This window comes from Lepidothrix coronata, unplaced genomic scaffold (genome assembly GCF_001604755.1).
Source record: "Lepidothrix coronata isolate B3197 unplaced genomic scaffold, Lepidothrix_coronata-1.0 Scaffold10, whole genome shotgun sequence".
NCBI lineage: Eukaryota > Metazoa > Chordata > Aves > Passeriformes > Pipridae > Lepidothrix > Lepidothrix coronata.
This window is the reverse complement of record NW_016690190.1, coordinates 9,030,180-9,045,814: the sequence shown is the minus strand read 5'-3', so window position 1 is coordinate 9,045,814 and position 15,635 is coordinate 9,030,180. Positions and strand designations below refer to the sequence as shown.

General features: G+C 36.5%; 1 protein-coding gene across 10 annotated transcripts in view; it reads left to right on the top strand.

Annotated features, from left to right (window-relative positions):
- C2CD5 (C2 calcium dependent domain containing 5) overlaps positions 1-15,635 on the top strand; it is a 66,127-nt gene that overhangs the window by 35,626 nt on the left and 14,866 nt on the right. For 6 of the 10 annotated variants that reach the window (XM_017804784.1, XM_017804788.1, XM_017804792.1 and 3 more), the window contains 6 exons: positions 3,043-3,157; positions 5,571-5,666; positions 7,396-7,587; positions 10,835-11,021; positions 12,056-12,220; positions 12,839-12,979. In XM_017804784.1, the coding sequence (XP_017660273.1) occupies positions 3,043-3,157; positions 5,571-5,666; positions 7,396-7,587; positions 10,835-11,021; positions 12,056-12,220; positions 12,839-12,979 (896 nt within the window). Of the gene's footprint in view, positions 1-3,042; positions 3,158-5,570; positions 5,760-7,395; positions 7,588-10,834; positions 11,022-12,055; positions 12,221-12,838; positions 12,980-15,635 lie in introns of all 10 variants that reach the window. The other 4 variants (XM_017804786.1, XM_017804783.1, XM_017804785.1 and 1 more) reach the window with 1 other exon arrangement.

The window sequence follows — 15,635 nt, the reverse complement described above, 5'->3', positions numbered from 1 at the left end:
TGCTGGATTTTTTTGAATATATTGAGCCTGATCCTTTTTACGCTGAACACAATGGCTGGAAAATTGTTCTTATCTATAATAAGATTGAAAATGCTCCATTATATTACTATAGTTAATAGTTTTGTACTACTGATGTTGAAGAGGTTCTCAGAATAAGGGGTTAAATGTTCCTTTCACAAGATGTAGTGCTGAGCAACTTCACAACAGTATGTGTTTTCCATTATGATGAGGCTTTCTGGTAGATAAGTTAGGTGAGAAAATTAGTAACTTGTTCCTAAACTTAATAATTTAAGCTATAAATTTTTGTGTAGGAAAGCTAAATGTTTGCATAGGGTTTGGGACCCGTCACTATTTCTACCTTTTCTGTTCCCCTCAAGCACACCTGTTTCCTTTCAACATTTCATTCCATTTCAGTTCTCACTGTGACTACATCACACCTTTTCAATATGTCATATTCTTGTCTGCAATCTTATCTTTATTTCACAGCACTTTCTCTGTTCTTCCTCAGTCACTTCACCTGTTGCTCACTCTCATCATGACTTCACATTTTCTTGCACTCTTTGTCATAGAAAGGTCATTGGTGACAAGTAGGAGCAGTTTTTGCCACATGGTACCTAAAGGTGTAAAAAGTTATGAATTAGAAAATTGGTTGTTTGTTTGTTTGTTTTGTCTAGAAAAAGGTTACTTCTCCTTTGCAGGTGTTTTTCTGTGAAGTACAAAAATTGGTGTGACTGTTGAGTCAGTGTTTATAACCAGCTGCCTGTACTCAAGTCTCATTGAGCAAGAATTGTTCTGCATGGTCAGAGAACCACTTTTCTTACTACTTACACTTTTATGTTATAGAGAGAAACATGCTGCTTATCAAAGCAGTATTCCAGTCTATGACTGGAGGGGGAAGGAGGAATTGCTCCATTCCACCAAACAGAGTTAGAGATAACATTTGCAGAATGTACTTGTGGTCTTATATCTTCCATACAGCTCTGCTTTTTGTCAGATGCAGCTTTTGTCTTACAATCCATTTCCAAAGTTGCTCCATTCAACCAACCCTGCTGCTGCTACCTGGTGGCAGCAGGAACAGCCTCTGTCCAGAGATGCACACACCAAAGAGAAGAAATGTTGCTTCCTACTTGGGGTACCACAAATGGTTCTCAGAGCTGAGCTTGGGAGCTCCAACCCTGTGATGTGATGGATTATTTCTGTGTGATTCTCAGTTTTGGAAGCTGAAGTGTGAGCCCTTGCCAGCGGGTGGTTGAGCCATCTAACTCAGGATTACTGAGTATCAGCTCCAGCATTTGATATTCCCAGTCAGTGAAAGGGTTTAAACAGTGATTTCACACTGAGAGTGTGAAGTGCAGCATCTCGAGATTCTACCAGTAATGCACTGAAACCTGCTCGAGTGATCTCTGATATAATGAAACATATCAGTTCATGGAAACCCTTTGGTTTGTGTCTTAATGTGTATATTTTTGTCAGTTGCAGAGAACATTCCTAAGAACTCACTGTAGGTTTTTTTTTTCTGTTCAGCATTCATTTCTTAAAGCAAAGGTTGGATAAACTTCAGTCTGGGCACCCAGGCTGCTGCTGTTAGTCAGTGCAATGCTGTGAGTTACACGACATTGATATCTAAAGTTATGTGTAGTTGAATGTAAATACATACCTCTGTGCTCTTCCTTTTAATTAGAAAATGATCATTAGTTTATTTTAGAAAGATGAAAGCCTAGTTCTAAATGCAAATCGAGGCAAATTCATGAACGAGTACATCTTGCCGTGCAATGTTTTTGTTTCAGTAAATTTCAAGTTATGTGTATATCTACATCTTTCATTTTTGTTTGTCATGTTGTCAGAGAACCCAGTGTATGATATGGGGTTATCATACACGGTAAATATTCCTGATAGTACAAAATTGGTTCCAAATAAATCCCAGGTTTTGACCTTGATATTGTAAATTAGATTCAGCAAGGAGATATCAATGACTGGAAGTTTGTATCTGTGCAAAGTTCAGTTGACTTCAGGGAAATTGTATAAGAATCTCTCTACTCAGAACCCTTAGTAGCAACTGAGTGCCTGTTGTTTGTTACTAGTTTTCCCCTTATGTATCCAATTAACATAGTTTTCAACTAAATTCATTGGTACAGGTAAGCAATTTTGATAGAAGAAACAGCTGATAAACTGTAATTGTAAATGTCAATATTTGTTGACTTCATATGTAAAAAACTCGTGATACAAGAGCTTTAAATTGCTGAGCAGTTAAAGTAAATGGATTGCATGAACTTATTCTAGCAGCACTCTTTAAAAATATTTTTAATGTAGTGCTCAAGAAAAGCAGACAGGATACATTTAACATGTAACCTCCAGGACAATAAAGGTAATTAGAATCCATTGGCAGGGACAGGGAAATGTGAAGTTACCAGGATACTGAAGCAAAAAAAGCACCAACAAATGCATAGTCAACATATATCTTGTACTACTTAATGTTGTAAATATACATTAGTTTCAAATCCCTATTTCTTCTCAAAGTTAGAAGTGCCACAGAACTGTCTGTTTGATTAGTGATGCAGTCTTAACAAATTATTTTAAAATCTCGTTAATAGAGAGAGAACTACTTGAAATGGGAAAACCTATTGAGGTTATTTCAAAGACATCAAGTGTATAGCCAAATAAAATATTACTTTACTATTACAAATACTGTTTCATTACTGTTAGTAGTTTTTCAGTATGACAGAGTATCTGTGATGCTTTATTGCAAGTTACCTGTTGTTGGAAGCTGACAGTGTGGTCTTCAAGTAGGCAGAGATTGGAACAGTATCTACAGTATTTTGGTGTTATCCATCTTGTCAGAACCTGTTCACATGGGGGATAAACAAGGAAATTAATGAATAAGTCCCATTAGTGTTTGCTTGAAGTGTGATAGCTAGGAAATAAAAAGTGACCAGGTACAACAAAGTACTTGAATATGAAAAATCTGACTTTTCAGATTAATTGCATGAAACTTTATGTTGACATTGTGCAGAATAGTGAACTGATTTATACTTTGTCTTTCAGATGAACCAGAGACACGAGATGCATGGTGGGCAGAAATCAGACAAGAAATAAAATCCCATGCCAAGGCATTGGGTTGTCATGCTGTAGTGGGCTACAGTGAATCAACTAGCATTTGGTAAATCATGATGATGATTTGATTTTCAAAATGCCACAGAAAATGTTATTGCATCTTCGGTGGATTAAAACCTAACTCTTTCTGCACGGTTGTTGGTACTGCCTAATATACCTACTATAATACTATACTATCTATACCTGTTTAGTATACCTACTTCAGAGAGTTTAAGTGACTTTGAGATTTCAGTATTAGATTTTTCTTTTTTTTTAAAACGTTTGATTTGGTTTTTTATTGGGTCTTAAGTTTTTTTTCCTTACAAACATTACTTTTTTTTTTTAATAAAGCCTACATATTTGCTTTTGTAGTAACAATGTTAATTTATCTACAAAGTTTTCTAAACCTAATCTGCCTAAATAATTAAGATTCTCCCCAAAAGTATATGTATTGAAGTTTCATTATTAGGTAACAACTGGCAGACCAGTACTTGAATGGCAAACTTCAAATTTAAGGCATTTTTTACTTGTAAGTTAAAGGAGAATATGCTGCCTCATAGATGTAGAATATTTCAGGTGTAAATATTCTGTATTTCTTTCTGAAAAATGTGTGTCATTATTTTTGTCTTTCAGACCTACAGCAGTGTTTAACATACTAAACTGCAGCTCTGCAGTAGTCTTTGTGAGGTTGAATTCCAAAACTCCATTGTCTTACTGTGTTTCCTTTGGCTAAGAAAAATTCCAATCTTATGTATTTTAGTGGCTTAATAACAAACTTTGTGAGAGGCTTGGAATTTGGGAGAAATAATTTGGGGTTTATCTAGCCAATTGTCCTTCTCTCTACCCCCTAGAGACTCTGGAAAGTGTCTCTTTCTAGCTCTGGAAAGTAATCTGTGAAGAGCTACCTGGGCAAGGGTATCTGGTAGTATAAAACAAAAATACTCAGGTTCACTATTTGTTTTGAATTGCTTTATGAAAGGAACAAGCAAATTCAGACATCTGAATTTGTTTTCTGTCAAGCTGATTTTGCCTAAATACTTTAAAGTTAAAAACACTGAATATTTGCTTTTTTAAAGAGAGGAGTTGGAAAAAGAAGTTTCATTTCACTTTGCAGTTGAAAAGTTGAAGAAAGAAATACAGAGTTACACAGCATCTGTCTGAAATCCACATGAATTTGCTTCACATTTGTTGCTCCTTCACATGTATTGCTTCACTGCAGGTAGAAAAAAACCAACTGATGAATATATTCATCTTTCACAAAACTTGAAAACAATTTTTGAAAGTCAATTGCATTTAGAGTAGAAAAAGAAAAGAACTTTGCAGACAAGGCATGGTTTGTATTCCTTATGTTGTCTCGTCTGGTTATGTCCTGTCTTGCTTGGTGTATTGAAGACCATATTTATCTCAGAATTACTCCATCACTGAGGGATGAACTTGCAAAAAATGAGAAGTTTATTCCTTTGGCTGTCAATCTCATTGTAAAAAGCTACAGGGAAAGAATATACAGAGTGTAGGTAGGCAATCAGCTTTTGGGTTATTTCACACTTTCATTCTTCTTAAGGAATTTAGTGTGGTAGTATTTGGTTATTGATGAAATAGTTTATTAGAGTTCCCATGCTTACTTGCCAGTTCAACTTTATTCCATGCTTAAAGCACAAACCTCTGTGTGTAAGTACTGGTCTGCCAGACATGTGTGAAAAATTATTCTGGAAAGAGAAACAACAAATTAAAAAGGCACATGTATAATTCTAGGAAATGTGGGGAAACTGTTCTCCATATTCTTCTTTAATATAGTATTTTAAGTACTGAATATTACAGGTTTGTTTCTTATTTAACAATTTGAGAAATATTAAAAGCTCTGTGATCTAACACTCTTAAATCTGAGTTTGGGCTCTAACACTCCTAAATAATAAGTATTATCAGTTACTTTACATGCTATATTTGCCATTATTCTAGTTGTTCATACACAGTTTTTACTGTTTTGCTACTTCTTATCCTCCAAGAAACACCTTTGTCAGTGTTGTGTTGTAATTTCATTTTGAAAATTGAATGTTCATAAGACGATGAGGCTCTCAGCTTCCATTTTACTTTGGTAAACAATTACACTTTGGGTTGGTTTTTGTTTTTTTGGTTTTTTTTAGTGTTTCTTTGCTTTTGTTGGTTTGCTAACCATAGAACCGTTGTTAACCATAGAACTGAAAACCATACTTAAACTTGGTTAGCCTTCCTGTTCTGTTCTGTTATTTATAACATAAGTCAAAGCTCATTAGTCTTTCGGTTCAGTTCTTCTCATTCTTATTTATATGATGGTTTAAATGCCAGAAGAGTTGGTGAGATCGAATGGATAAAATTGCACAAATGTACAAAATAATTAGTAATATTAAATTCATGGAGTCTTTTGTACCAACCTTTTAATCTAATAGATTAAAGCATCACTGAGTAGTAGGAATTCACTTTGTTGTCATTCTTTTCTCTTATAGTGAAGAGGTCTGTATTTTGTCCGCGTCTGGCACAGCAGCTGTACTGAACCCTAGGTTCCTTCAGGATGGCACCATGGAAGGCTGTTTGGAACAAAGGTTGTCATGGCAGCCTGGCTTCTTTTCCATAGGGTCAGAGAAGGGAGAGGTTGATTTTTTTCCTCAGAGCCAAGATAGTTCTTCTCTATTAGGGTAGGTTACAGTGTTACAGTGCAGGATGCGGGACCAACCACTTTACTGCTTTTCACTAACAACAACAACCACAGAAGTAATGGAACTCTGCACCAAATTAGATATTCTGTTTTTATTTCTAACAGTCTGAATAAGGTAACACATTTGACTACTAACACAGATCATAACTCAGTTTTTTTTCTTTGCTGCTCTTCAGGTATCTTTCTCAACTTTATATCACACTATAAAAATGACAGATGTTTGATGGAATACATAAGCCAAAAGCAGCTGTAGCTGTAATATGTGTATATATGCTCTATATATACTATTTAAGAGCTGCATGGGAGATAAAATAGCTTCCTTGTGAGACAAAGACGGTGCCAGATTATTACAAAATGTTTTATTTGAAGTTTGTGAACAAAATCGTGAAGCTGAAGGACAAACATGAAGCTTCCATTTGTTTCTGCTTTTGCAAATAAAATTTAAGAATGGGTATTGCCAAACAATTACTTTGGGGAAAAAATAATTAAATTAACTAACGCATATCAGTAACTTATTATGTGTTCATCAGGATAGTGTTTAAATATTTCAAGGGATTATTGTGCCTGTAAGCAAGGCTATTTATTACACTTTAGCATTCTCATTACTTTTTCCATAATAAACCAGCCAATGTAGTATTATTTATTATTCTTTTACTTTTTTGGTCATTATCTTCTAGTGTAGATAGACTTTTAAAAATTGTAGCCAGAACAAAAATAGTTGTCTTTGTAGTCACTATATGATGGAGAGAAAGAAGTGTCATGTTTATAATATAAAGGAAATTGCACTTTTATCAAAATATGTATTTTGGTGCTACTAAGAGTCTTGGCATAGACTAGAAATGCCAAAGAAAGGTAAAACAACAGACAAAGATAATGCTTGAGACAAAATATATTTGCCAAAGTCTTATGATAAATAATGTTCCAAATCTATCAGATTTGCTTAAGCACCTCTTCAAAATCACTGAGAATTGTTTACATGAAACAGAGTAAATCTGCAGTGGTGCAGTTAGCCTGTGCTTTCCTTGGTCATATTTTTATGGTGGTCATTCCTGGGTATTGTTTGTGGGAGTGGGACTAAGTGTTTTAAGTGGATAACAAGTTTTACCTAATACCTTATCTTAGGAAATAATCTTGCTCTTCTTCTTACAATGTTAATATATATTGTGTTGCTTCTCAGGATGGTTGGTTTGTTGTTTATATTCTGCTCATTGAGTTTGTGTAGGTTTTTGGACACAGTCAATGTAAAAGAGACTTTTCATTGTGTTTGGTACAGCAAATTCATCATCCAACTGTTGTACCATGGACTACATTTAAGAGTTATGCCTAAAGGCAGCTCAGTAATGTTTTAGGTTTCTATAAATTGTGCTTTTTCTCAATCCCTGCATAACAAGTTTCAATGCAAGTTTTATTTATAGTGTTTTAGCTAGTATCAATTAAGCTAATTGTGTTCTTTTAATTCATATAATGTAATACTTATCACATTGGTATAATGGAGCAGAGTAGAGCTGCAGTGTATAATTTAAGTAGGTGTCTGTAGTGTTTATACACATGCACTTATTGATCATTGTTAAAAAGATGCAGATGTTTTAAGTATGTTCTCCATAATGTATTTTTAGGATTGAAGAAGCTTCACCACCAGGTTGTGGATTTTGCCATATACCATATGATGAATTGAACATGCCATTCCCTGCTCACCTCACTTACTGTTACAACTGCAGGAAGCAAAAAGTTCCTGATGTCCTTTTCACCACAATTGATCTTCCAGTAGAAGCAATAGTTATTGGGAAGGGATGTCTTATTCAAGCCAGGTATCTATCAAAATGTTTCCTTAGTAAAGTTTTGGAGATCCTTGAAATAATTCCTGTTGCTAAAATCCAGTATGTCATCAAACTTCATATTTTTATGTTGAATTGCTAGGTATTAGGGAACAGGAGAAGGAAGAGGACAGCCTACTCCTCCCTCTATGTTGTGTCACCTCTGTTGATGGACATCTGTGAACTTACCCATGTTGATAAACATTTGCTAAATGTTCTGCTTTTGTTTTTAATTGCCAGTGAGGATTGTTACATTTTTTCTGCCTGGATGTGAACTTTTTTTCATGCTTTCTCTTGCTGTTTGGGACTGCTAAAATGGTTAGATACAGCTCTTCCACTGGAAACTTAATCATCATAGAATCATAGAATTGTTTGAGTTGGAAGGGGACCTTGAAGATCATTGAGTTCCAACTCCCTTGCTGTAGGCAGGTTCACCTGAATGAACTGTTTCAGCCAGTTGTGTTAATTCCATGCTGATGTCCATAACTGAACATCATCTCTGTGGAATTGTTGGCTGTGTCCTGTTTTATGCTGTGGTCTTTGACTTTGGAAAAGGGAAAAAAGTGGGAAAGAAGGAAGGGGCAGCTGTGTACAATCTGTATGGGTGGCCAGCCACGTGGATAAATAACTGATTGGATGTTTGGGCTGAGAGAGTAGGAGTTTATGTTTTGTAACCTACCTGGATGGCCATGACAAGTATAACAGAGTCTCTGGTGGGACCTGTCCAGTTGAACCTCTTCATGATGTGGAGGGGATGATGGACTGCATTTTCTTCAAGTTTGCCTGTTACACCACAGTGAGTGGAACCAGCCAGTATGGTACCTGTTCATTTTTGTCCTCCTCTGAGAGCAGGACAGACACCAGAAAATGATAGAGCAAGTTTGGAGGGCCAGCAAGGGAGTAAGGAGTACCTGTCCTATGCTGAGAAGCTGCAGGTGCTGGACTTGTTCAGTGTGGAGAGGGAAGGGATTTAGGGACACTTAATAACAGCCTGCCAGTATCTAGAAGGAGGTTATAGAGCATGTGTAGCCAGGGTCTGCACAGTGGGAGGGTGAGGCCCAATTGAAGCAAGAGAGATTCAGAGTGCATGAAAAGCCACTTACCCATGAGGACAGTCAGGGAGTGGGGCAGATTGCCCTGGAGGTTGTGCAGTCTCCATCTTTGGGGCGTTTTCAAGACATGACTGGCCAAAGCTCTGAGTGATTCTGCCCCTCTGCTCTGGTGAGACCCCACCTGCAGTGCTGCATCCGACTCTGGAGGCCTCAGCATAGGAAGGATATGAACCTGCTGGAGCAGGTCTAGAGGAGGCCAAGTTGATTAGAGAGAGGGAAGAAAGGCTGAGAGAATTGGGATTGCTCAGCCTGGAGAAGAGAAGGCTTTGGGGTGACCTCCCAGTACCTGAAGGGAGCCTACAAAAAAGATGGAGAGAGACTATTTACAAGGGCCTGGAGTGACAGGACAGGGGAGAATGGCTTCAAACTGACAGAGAGTAGGTTTAGATTGGGTATTGGAAAGAAATTCTTTAATGTGAGGGTGGTGAGACACTGGAACAGGTTGCCCATAGAAGTTGTGGATGCCCCAATCCTGGAAGTGTTCAAATCCAGGTTGGATGGGACTCTGAGCAACCTGGTCTAGTGGAAGGTGTCCCTGCCCACAGCAGGGGGGTTGGAACTGGATGATCTTTAAGGTCCTTTCCAACCCAGGCCATTCTATGATTTAAACTCTGTGTTCAGCACCATTTTGGAAATGTACTTTGTGTTAAACGGTGGTCCCCAGTATGTCTCTGGAGCACTTGCAGATGTGTCATTTTCTCGAGAATTCATTTCTTAAAACATTCCCATTGCTCAAAAAAAACCCCAAAACCCAACAAAACAAAAAAACTGAAGCTATAGAAAGTTTTTGAGATGAGCTTGTTACAGTTTGGTGAGTTAGTATGTTTTCCTGATCATGTAGCAAGTGAGGTCCATGGAAGAAATTGTTGCCCATTTGTTTCACTAAAATGGACAGTTGGCATGTGCTCCTTTTGAACAAAATTTCTCTCTGAAAGTATCCCTGGTATGGGCTTTGGATTTCAGCCTGTAGGATTAAACCCAAAGTGTGACATAATATAGCCAGAGATGGAATTGCTGTACTCTTTCTTTTATTCTTTCAAGATAAGTACTTTCAGTCTGGTTAATGCTTGAGCTGTGAGGGCACTTGGGTGGGGTTGGTTTTCTTTATTCCAGTGTGTGTCTTCAATAACTGTATTAATAGGAATTTTAAAAGTTCTACCAGTAGATGTAATTTCCTGTGCTTGTACCTGAAGTGTTTGAGGTTTGCAGCAAGAGAAATGAATGTTTACATTTGGGGTCTTACTCGAAACAGAGCTGAAAATACAAGTTTTCAGATGACACAGTCTGAAGGAGTTCTTGTAAAGAACTGGCATTTTATTTTACACTTGCAGCAATCCAAAAGAGTACACCTCATCAGTTCTGAGGCTTAATTGAAAAGGGCTGCAGGAACTATCCCTTGAAATAATTTTTTTTGAGGAGGTATAATGGTGGTGTTTAACAGCTACCAGACAACTTGCAATAGCAGGAGAGCTGTGCTTGTCTGCAGAATTTGCCTTGTAATGATCAGGGCAAATTTTTAACAGTTGCTGCTATGTAATAGGAGTGTTAATATGTTTAGCCAAACATTCAGTAGATGCTTATCAGGAATCTGTAGATAAGGTCTTAATGTTGCATATTTATTCTATGCTGTCAGACTGTTATGACAGAAACGCTGTGTGATGAGTGTTGTTTCTGTCTGATAACAGTCCTTAAGCATATTTTAAGAAATGAGATATTATTCAGTGATTTGCAAAAAATACATTATTTGTAATTTTTGTACTTGATAATCTGCTTTGATAAGGAATATTTTTGAATGCTGCTGAAGGTTATGTATTGTTCTGTTTGATAAGTTTACTTTTTATGTTACCCATTTTAAATGCATATAGAATACAGTTTAATATAATACAGTTCCTATTAAAAATCAAACCTTGCTTATTGAGACTTGGTACCTCAGTCTGCCTTGATCTTCCTGATGAGAATTTAGTGTTTTACTGGATTTTAAAATACAGCAAAAAGAAACTGATTGTATTCAGTTACACAGTGAGGAAAAAACTCAAAATACCCTGTGATGACTTTGAATCTTCACTAGCCCATTAGGACTCTGTGTCTGCTGATCCCTGCAGATCTCACGTGCTGCTCTGTGTTCTCAGGTTATGCCGCCTGAAGAAGAAAGCTCAAGCTGAAGCAAATGCAACCTCTATCAGTAACCTCCTGCCATTTATGGAATATGAAGTGCACACACAGCTGATGAATAAACTGAAGCTGAGAGGAATGAATGCTCTGTTTGGGCTGAGAATCCAGATCACCGTGGGGGAAAATATGCTAATGGGGTTAGCAGTAAGTACAGATTGAATCTTCAGATTCTTTGGCTTTCTTACAGTACTTTTTCAGGAAGACATAGCAGTGTTGTGGAATTCGGAGTGACTAGAGATATTAAAATGTCATTTTAAGAATAAATGAACTGATGGAAAGGAACAAGGTGTCTAATTATTGTCAAATCAGGGCAGACTGTCTTTCATCAGCAGAGAAGGAAGATGCAAATCTCTTGAAACCTTGTTATAGGACAAGATTACTAGAAAGGGGATGAGAGGAAAAGAGGCTTTAAATGGTTTAATGGCATAAATTTCAGAAAAATGATTGTGTTCTTTAAAGGTCCTGTGAAAGAGGTCCCTGTTTCTCAAATTGCATTACAGTTCCATGACAAGTAAGGTCAATTTAGTCTCAGTAAGTCTTCTGGTTAGTTGCCAACGAGAGGAAGGTTTGTTGCCTTTTCTGTGATGGCACTGAAGAAATAAGTGATAGATTGGAAGTGTCTTAGAGTCAAGAATTGTTCATTAACAGTATTTTTCTAACCCCATTCTGTCATGTTGGGTTAGAATAGTGAAATGTGCTGCTTCTTCCTGCATCAGAGGGTGTTTGGGTAATACTGACTAGCTTGCATGTTCTTTTTGTCTTCCGTGATCTGTTTTCTGTAAATAGAAATAGGATTGTCACAATTTCAGTGACACTGTAAATGCTTGGGTCAAGTTTTAAATCCTCGAAACCATCACTTGCTTATGCAAAATATCCTGGGACAGAGGTTTTAATTTTTAATCTTTTCAGAATTTTTAGGTAAGTGAAGTGCTCCACTATGGAAAAATCCCATGAGAAGGAGAGAATTTACCGGAAGAGTAGTGGGATTTTTTCATAAGTGGGATTTTTTTCCTCATAAGTGAATGGGAGAGAGAAATCCATTTATTGTGTGAAGAGGCTGTGCTGTGCATGTCACAGTGCTGTCTGTTGCAGCACGAGCATTATGGAAAACTTTATCTGCAGATGTTAGCAGTACATGCTTATGTAATTGTCTTTTTTTCTTAATGACTTTTTAAAAGTCTGCAACAGGTGTTTATCTAGCAGCTTTGCCAACACCTGGTGGTATTCAGATTGCTGGGAAGACTCCAAATGATGGCACCTATGAGCAGCACATATCTCATATGCAAAAGAAAATAAATGACACGATAGCGAAAAACAAGGAACTTTATGAGATTAATCCTCCGGTAAGTAAATCTTTCATTCTTAAATTAAAACACTCTGAATCAAACATACACACGGTGTATATCCATGACTCCTTAGCGACTGAATCATTGAACATAAGTTGCTTTATTAATAGAGATATAGATCTTTTTAGCTGTATTTTGGGAAGCTACTGGATTTTTCAGATCTCTTTAGCCCCATAGCCAAAAGAATCCTGAAGAAATCTGTAACTTCTGGGAGTGAGCCAGGCTGTTTCACAGATCTGTGTCATATTATGTGGGTTTTTTATGTTAAAAAGAATTCGATCTCAACCTTGGCTTGGATGAAATCCCTAGCACTTTTCACTCAGCTAGGAACTTTCATACACTATCTCAATCTATGAGATTTTTCAAGATCAGTCCAGGCATAATTTAAATAAGAAGTTTACAATAGTAACCTGTGCTGGTAACCTGTCCCTTCCAACTCAGGATATTCTGTTCTGTGATTCTGTGATTCTAAATCAGTTTGTACTTATTTAGATTTATTTCACAGTAAAATTATTTTCAGAATGTTCTGATTCTTAGAACTGTTAACAAGTTGTTTCTGATTGAAATTATTTCTAAGCTATGTAGAACATCTGCTAATTCTTATATCCTTTTTAGGAACTACCTGAAGAAATCATAGGGTCTCCCATTCCAGAGCCAAGACAACGTTCCAGGCTATTAAGATCCCAGTCAGAAAGCTCTGATGAAGTTACAGAGCTTGACCTTTCACATGGGAAAAAGGATGCTTTTGTCTTGGAGGTGATTAAATGTTTTCAGTACTCATGTTCATACTTTTCTTCTCCTCAAATATATATTTAAAAAAAACTGAGAGTAAGTTTTCTTACTCATCTCCAAGGACACATCTTAAATTGTGTAAATTTTTTTCCGTTTTGTATCAGTAGAAATTGTTAAATATTGGATTTTGCTTTGTCTTTCTTTTTCTGTTCACTTAAAGCACAGCTGTATTATGCCTAGGGACAGTATCTGAAAAAAGATTGCCCTGCTGTTCATGGACATGTAGCAATATCTAGAATAATAATTAAGAGCTGTTAAGAAATGCCCTTCTGCCTACTTCAAGCAGCAGATCAGACTGATCAAAAACTTATATTTTTATAAACATTGAGGTTCTGTGTTGTCACAGTTTAGCAAAAAAGAAAAAAAAAGCTTGTATATTCTTCCCGTTTCAAAGCTCTTATTGTTATAGTTGAATATTCAGAATAATTAGTTTCCAGAACTGGTGGTATTAACAGCATTCAAAAAACTGCATGTGTCGAGAGAGCAAATAAAAGAAGACTTGCTTTTCTGAATTTCAGCTGATGCTCTTCACAGTTAAAGAATTCATAGCTTCCAACAACACCTTCCAATTCTTTCTACAGTTACAGTTAGAAAAAAGAACAACACCTGTAGATAAAGACCTTCTCTATTCACTAAAATTCAAAGATGTGATTTTGACATTGTACAGTTTTGAAGGAAAGTAGGCAAGTATTAAAGAAGGGCTAGAGTTTTGATCATCCTGTAGATACAGGTATTACAAATACCTGTCCCTGGCTAAGAAAACACTTTAAATTACAGCCTGTAATTGCAGCCTAAAATACATTCAAGACTGTTAATCTTCACAAATCACCATCTTCATAGAAAGTAATCTGGATGAAAAGTTGTAGATAGGGAGAATAAGAGAGTGCTGTAACAGCAGTTCATTTGAAAACAGAGGTATAAAAAGAGTGAAAAAATAACAGGTTGGGAGAGTTTGGTATCATAAATTCAGATGGGTTAGTGCTTCTGCTCTTCTTTGGTTTTCCAGTGCATTAAAAAGTAAACTGGGAAGTCCCTAAAAGTAACTTTGGTGCCAGTTAACTCTCAAAGTAAAAAGGGAAGAGGACAGTTTTCAGCAAGTATTTTTTGCAGCTGGTCTTAACAGGGTTTTGATTTTAATCTGACAGGAGCAGAATTGTTTCCTCAAAACAAAAGTTATGATTGATGATCTCTGAGGCACTGTATTGAAAAATCAGAAAATACTTTGCTAAATGCAAAAGGGGTTGAATGCCTTTGTGAAAAATAGAGGATTTTGTAAGGCATTAAAAAACAAACAAACAAACAAAGAAACCAAAAAGACAACCCAAAGACTACTAAATACTGGAAAAAACATAAGCCCAGCCTTCATTTCTCTTGTAAAGGCTGTCAAATAGAAGACAGGCAGTGATAACAAAAACTCAGCATACTTCTTCTGTCCAGTTGCCTCATGAAGTGTGATACATTATACCAAAGATCAGCTGGTTAAGGGGGGTTGGAACAGGGGAAGTTTTAAGATTCCTTCCAACCCAAACCATTCTATGATTATATACAACAAGCAGAGTTCAGCTCTTTTTCTACAGTTTTGGAGAATTCTTCCTTCTGCCTTATTAACTTCAGCATGGGCTCTAGATCCCCATGTGGAAGGGAAAAAATCTTAAGTACACTATAGTGTACTGTAGAGTGCATAAAAGTAGTGCTAATGCTAGCAAGAAAAATAAGATCTGATGTTTAAGGAATATGTTGGTCCTAGAATATACATCCCTGTGTTTTGGTAGTTCAGTCTTTATAGAAAAAAAAAGACTTTTTTACCTGTGAAATCATTTACTACTGCCTTTGTTAAGAGATTGCATGTCAGAAACAATATTTCAGAAGCTTTAATTAGGCTCCTGACTGACCTTTGAAGAGTAAAATCATTGTTCACTGGAAATATGTAAGAAAAAGTTCACTGTGATGAGGAAATGCTAAGAGGTCCTGGGAAGGCAATTGTGGCAAGTAAAGCTGTCTGGGTTTTTTTATTATTTGGGGGTTTTTGGGAGTTTTTGAGGAAAAAAAAGAAAAAAAAAAAAGACAAAACCCTCTTACTTGGAGAGGGACAAGGAGAAACAATACCTGACAGAAAACCTTTTAATGCTGGAGTTAAATGATTTCCAAAATACTTGCAAGAAAATGTTAGAAGTCAGAGGTTAAACTTGGATCTCTTGCAGATCAATAAGGCAGAATAAACCTAAAGACACATGACAGAAATATTTACAGAAGGTAGCAGGGCACGCAGCAGTCTGATCTAAAATAAGGTTGGAGGAACTAGAGGTTATTTGGATTGGAAAAAATAATAGTCCCAAAATTCACCTTTTCCCATTTCATTTTCTGCTGTTCTTTCTAAGGAAGGTTTTTAAAACGCTGGGAAGATTTTCATGTGTCTTTAGGACAGGCAAAGAACAATCACATCAGTGTAATACAGCTTAGCTGGAAAAAGCTGTGAGTTATTATGTGGAACCTTGTTACGCATTTTAAATTGTTTTAGAAAGTCTCTTTATATTATCATCTACTGCACTTTTCTATGTATTCTGTGTACATAGCTTTATACAGTCTAATTAAGGGAACTATTTTTTGAGTGTTAAGCATA